The sequence below is a fragment of the Salvia hispanica genome, chromosome 6, assembly GCF_029641045.1.
Source record: "Salvia hispanica isolate PSC_SH4W2 chromosome 6, Shi_PSC_v1, whole genome shotgun sequence".
Taxonomy (NCBI): domain Eukaryota; kingdom Viridiplantae; phylum Streptophyta; class Magnoliopsida; order Lamiales; family Lamiaceae; genus Salvia; species Salvia hispanica.
The window spans coordinates 37,457,403-37,463,171 of record NC_142697.1 but is presented as its reverse complement, the minus strand read 5'-3'; the positions used below and the strand labels follow the sequence as shown (position 1 = coordinate 37,463,171).

At 35.4% G+C, this 5,769-nt stretch overlaps 1 protein-coding gene across 8 annotated transcripts; it reads right to left on the bottom strand.

The window, feature by feature from the left end:
* Window positions 1–218: 218 nt before the first annotated feature.
* On the bottom strand, window positions 219–3,723 carry LOC125204309 (protein WVD2-like 7). 8 transcript variants are annotated; one of them, XM_089061785.1, is made up of 9 exons: window positions 3,582–3,723; window positions 2,961–3,106; window positions 1,872–2,537; window positions 1,432–1,785; window positions 1,211–1,335; window positions 1,028–1,136; window positions 849–929; window positions 602–706; window positions 219–524 (listed from the first exon to the last, which is right to left on the bottom strand). In XM_089061785.1, exons 2-9 carry the CDS (start codon window positions 3,000–3,002, stop codon window positions 498–500), a joined length of 1,509 nt encoding a protein of 502 aa, XP_088917911.1. In that variant the 5' UTR covers window positions 3,003–3,106; window positions 3,582–3,723; the 3' UTR covers window positions 219–497. The 8 variants fall into 8 exon arrangements, with proteins under 8 accessions (XP_088917911.1, XP_088917910.1, XP_047958874.1 ...); XM_089061784.1 differs by lacking the exon at window positions 3,582–3,723 and adding an exon at window positions 3,283–3,532; XM_048102917.2 differs by lacking the exon at window positions 3,582–3,723 and adding an exon at window positions 3,283–3,529 and having other exon boundaries at window positions 849–920.
* Window positions 3,724–5,769: the final 2,046 nt, after the last annotated feature.

Here is a 5,769-nt window from a genome sequence, read left to right as displayed (position 1 = left end):
AGATATCAGTGTTAGTTTAAATGTTAAGTCACACAAAACATACAGAATGTGATCATATGAGCAAAAGTCAAGAAAATCCAATAAGCATGAAAGAAAGGAAAATCGGATCAATAGTTTGAAATTATAGGTTACTTTTTTTGTTCTATTGTTATCCACTAATAATGTTTACATCACAAAAAGTTGATATCTCATCACAAAAAATTATGGCACACTAATACTAGCATAAAATTTCCATTCTGAAAAATTCACAACTAATAACAAATGTGATCACATAAAAACGTACTAATACTAGTACTATATATACATACGAATCTTTCAAACAATAAATCGATAAAAAAAAAAGTTACCACTGCAGTTTAAATGGCTATCACATGTTACAATCCTATGCAGCTTCACACACCTTCCAAAAATTGCCATAATTTTTCAGCTAGCAAAGAGCCTGATGCTTCTGGAGTAAGCTCCATGTCACCGGACATGTGGCACGAATTCTTTAGTTGCTAGTGGAGCTCCTTGTTGCGAGGATCCTACAATTTCAAGCCAGTTTCATTAGTTGCTGTTGAATCTCGTTGTCGGGAAATGTGGTCTGATATAAGACACGTACCTTTTCGAGGTGTGCTTTCGTCCGATCCTTATAGAAGGAAGGCAGAGGCTTGGCCTTGAAATTGAGGCTCTTTCTCAATCTTCTAAGCTCAGAATCCTTTTCTTCCTAAATCAGATTTGCCTCTTTCAGTTATCACACTTCATTTGTAGATAAGCATCACTTTGATTAATGGTGAAACAATTTGAAACATTTATTATTCTTCTCAAATAACTCGCACAAACAAACAACATATTTACAGAATTAGTACCTTTGATTTTGCACTAAGTTGAGCATTTTCTGCTGCTTTGGCCACTGATTTCACCTCCAAATCCTTCAAAAACTGCGATAACTTCACTAAAATTACTCCAACGAGCATCCAACACCAGCGTTGCACGCAGAAAAACACGATAAAACAGCACTAGAAAAGAAGGTAAGATCAAGATATACCTCTTTCCTTTTCTCAGCTCTGTCATGGCTTCTGAAGCTAATGCTAGACGAGGCAGCAGATATGTTCGTGTTTTTCTTATCCATCACCAGACTACCTCTATACGATCTGCTATATACGAACCCAATCAACCTCACATTACCTGTTTCTCGACACCAAACCATTACTATAAAACCATAACTCACCTGGTCTCAGAAGGTTTTGATCTTGTTCCAGCTTGATTCCTTCGAGCAGACGCCTTTTCAGCATCATCCCTCGTTCTACGAATGGGAGGAGTCGAGACCCTCGCCTCCGAAGGAGTAGATGTCACCTGCAAAGGATATAACATAATAAAAATTCAACACTTTCTACACCAATAGGCACCAAAGAGATCAAGAAATCACTATTTCAACACTATGTGGCTCACCTTCTTCACAGTGCTGGATTTGCCCTCGTTGCAAGATCCATCCACGCGATTCTGGAAAGTCTTGAATGCTCGTCTGATGATGTCCTTATCCCCCATCTTCTCCACCATCAGTGACCTCCTAGTCATGGATTGAGCAGGAAAAGATCTCGGATCCAATATAAGAGACGTGTGCAACGACTTGGAAGCTCCTCTCACGCTTTTAGTCACCTGTGATCCATTTGCTCTCTTCATCAAGGGCTGTGAAGCGGATGTGGGAGTGGACACTGGCGCTGCCTTGAAATTCCTAGGAGTCGAAGATGGCAAAGGCTTCGCCTGAACCCTACTCGAGTTTGTGTCCCTTTTAGTCGAATTCGCCTTCAAAAACAGAAAGAATTAACTAAAAAACTCAACAGATGAACATCAGTGTTAAATTTGTGCAGTAAAAGAGTTCTAGTTTTTACCTTCCGAGCTACATTCGACTTAGGAGTTAATTCCTTTGCACCATTTTTCTTTCTCGGAGGCTTCTCCACCTCAGGCGAAGCAGCTTCTACAGTGGCATTAGGTCCAAGCTCGACTGCCTCACGGTTAAACTCTTCCTTACCTTCGTCAGCCAAACACCCCTCACTCTCGACTCCAACATCAGCACGGTCTCTTTCCCTAATCCCATCTACGAAAACATCCAACGTGGATTCCTCCTTACTAGAATCTAAACTATCGTCATCTTTTTTTGATGCATTGGCAGAAGTTGCATTAGTAGATGCAAACTCTGCCTCTGCAGCCACCTCAACTGATCTATCACCGTTGGACAGACCTAGTTCTGCATCGATCCCACACGAACCCTCCACAAAATCATCATTGCTCCACTCATCTAAGCTACGAGCAGCAGGGACTATGGACTTTTCCTCCTCCAATTCCTCAGCTTTCCTAGAAGCAATTCTCTTGTAGTGAGCCTCAAAATAGGCCTTCTTCTGAGCTACTGATCCGGGATTCGATAGACTCCCGACCTCCTCCAAATACCTATTCGGTGAAAATGACGACCATTTCTCCCAAGAGAGAACATCATTCTCAAATCTACCAAATGAAATAGACACATCCAGTCCACCACTAGGCTTAAAGGACTCATCCATCTGTGTGTGTCAGAAACAGATCAACTTTGTTCAAGAATCTTTGCAACATATTCAAGAATACAATAGTCAAAAACTTTATTCAAGAATCTAGCTGATCAAATCAAAACTAACCATTAAACAACAATTTCAAGAACCATAAATCTACCAAATTATGAGTAACATTTCAATAATCAATGCAACATGTGTGTGAAAACACCAAACTATGAGTAACATTTCAAGAAACTATTGACTATTGCAACATGTGTAAGAATACTAAATTCAAGAACCTAACAAAAATCAAAAGCACACCACTTCCCCCAACAAGATGCCAAACAAGGAGAAATATTTTAAGAATCTATTGCCACATAACAGAACAAACAATCAGAGCAAAAAATCCAAATAAATTGGACTAAACCAACTTTGTAAAGGGAAAAATCAGCATACCTTCTTCTCCAAAGTTGGCCTTTCAACCAAAGATTCACCCATTGATGCTCCACAACAACCCAATATCAATAGGAAGGCTACCCCAGATACAACTATACATACAACATTTGAGGCAAAAATGGACAGATTATGCTTGCGTAGACTAGCTGCAAAACAAGAAAGTTGTAATGAATTCAGACAAGGAGATGGTAGGAGGCTGCAGCCAATCAAAACAAGCCCATGTGCTATGTTTTAGGACACCAACAATTATCCATAAAAGATCTTTTATTACAGCAATAATTGTCAGTTTCTGTTACTTCTGGAAAGTACTGAAATTCAATACCTTAATAATCATCACCCGAATGCAGAAAGAGATGAAAAGTTGAATGAATCATAATGCAATGCAAGACGATCAGAATGTGCAGAAAGTATGCTTTTTTTTTACTTTATAATATTCAAAAAGTATAACCTTTCCAAAAGATAACAGAAAAGGGTCTGTGAAAATGCCAAAAAGATGGGATTTTTTATGATAATTTCGTTCATGCAAATGGAGTTTTAAGCTAACTTTGAAATAAAATAAAAAATTACTGAAAATGGGTTTAGTTTAAAAAAAATATGTGAAGTAAAACAAGAAAGACTTACTAAAAGATTGAAGATAATGATGATGCTGGCTTAGATAGAGATGGTTTGAAGGCCCCCACCAGAAGAAGAGTGCATTGCATTTGCCAGTGCTATGAAGATATAGAGAGAGATAGAGAGAGGGAAACCTCTATAATGCAAGGGGTGGTGGGACACGTGTGGAGCCTTTTAAACTTGAATTCGGAAGAAAATTTAGCCATGGAAAATACATCTATTTCAAATTTAAATCCACTCACTGAATACTAATTATGCAATGGTATTTAATTTATTCAAAATTGGTTGATTGGCATTCTTTTCCGTTAGTGTTGATTATTCGATCTAACCTGAAAAAATTTGAGTACCCCTTATGATTATTTTTTAATTTCTGATTTTTTAAGATCAAAAAGAATTACTCCATGTAATGTAATGTACTTGTTTAGTGTTCTAGAAGTTTGGTTGGCGTCCGTGTCAGTGTACCCCCAGATTACGCTATGTGTTCATGATCACGATAATGCTACCCTTTTTAGCTTATTAATTTATTTTAACAAAATTATTTTTTGACATAATAATCCAATACCATAACATTTACTAGTATTTTTAAAAATTGATTCTCAAACTAATTAAGAACGAGGATCATATAATTCAACACTGGAGACAACGAATCAGCTTAAAATATGGCAGTAGTCTTGATACAACGAGATGAATGACGTCACAAAATGAAGAAAACCTCATAAGTTGTACTCATGGAATGATTGACGGTACACATGTGTATGAAAGTTCGTTTAATAAGTCGATAAAAACTCAATAGGGATAAACTCATAATAATTCTATAATAATAGGGAAAAAAAGTTACTACTACTAAAAGGGTAATTTTCGTCTATACATGGCTTGTACCATGTTGCTCAGCCCTAAATACTCACTTTGTATTGATGGGTGTGAACTCATGCATCATGCCAAAATGCCTCAAAATTAAGTAGTAGCTATCAATATTCCTATTTCCTAGATTTTGTAGTCTCGTGTTTCCAGTTGGGTACAAAGAAATTAAACAATTTCACGCTTATTTAGCGACTGCTAATAATAGTTTTAACTATTTATGTGAATTTTTGTTTTAGAAAAAGAGAAAAAGACGCAAATTAAAAAAGAAAGAATGTACACTAGTTTTTCTCGTCTGCCTTTCATATCCTATTTCACCAAATATAAGATGGATCAGACTCACCAAATTTCGAAAAAATAAATATTGTAGAAGCATCCGAGATTTTTTTTTTTCACACTCACAAACAAGCGTTTCTAAATTATTTTATTAAGGGGTCTTATTTAGCTAGGTGAAATTAAGATTTTACATATTATTTTATGAATTAAGGGGTCTTAATGGGAACAAATATCAATTAAATCTTAAGTGAATACTTAAATTGTTAATAATTTAGAATGACCAGATGGAGTAATTATGGAATATATTAGATTTATCTTTAAAATTCGAAAATGGAATTAATCTAAAATAGTTGGAGGATAGGAAGATCTACACGCAAAAAGTTCATACATTTTGAAACTAATCAAAGTGAAAATATTTTAAAAATTCACTAATTAAATCCTATATGGCCGAAACATTGTCTTAAAATAATGACACTTATTTTATTTAGATGAATTGCCAATCAATACATAGATTTGTACGATTTCTGATTTAAGAAATACTACTACTAATGGAGTACAAATCTATGCACATTGAGATGTTTATCACATATACCTCTTGATATTGCATTAGAAAAATTCGAAAGTTTGAGGATCTCGTTGAACAGTTGAATTTAAATTTACGATTTCGTTGTTTGCACGTGATTTTGCTCACGGATCACCACCGTTCGTGTATTACTTTTTATTATACTTATTGTCACAATCTGTTTTTTAATTTTTTATTCTTTTATTGATATTAAAAGTATTGAAGTAGTACACCTTTAACCTTTTCCATTCTCAAGAAATATAATTGGGTTATAAAATTAAAGAAAGGGGAATTGGATTGGAGATATTATCAACTTCCTATAACTGAAAATGGCCCAGTATTGACTTCATAAATCAGTTAATAATACTTATAGCCTATGGGCCATATCCCAGTCACATTTATTAGCAATTGTACAATTCACAATAAAATCAAGTCTTTATATCCAAACTACCCAATAAAAATGACAATTTTCTTATACGACTCATAATCATTTTGCCTTGC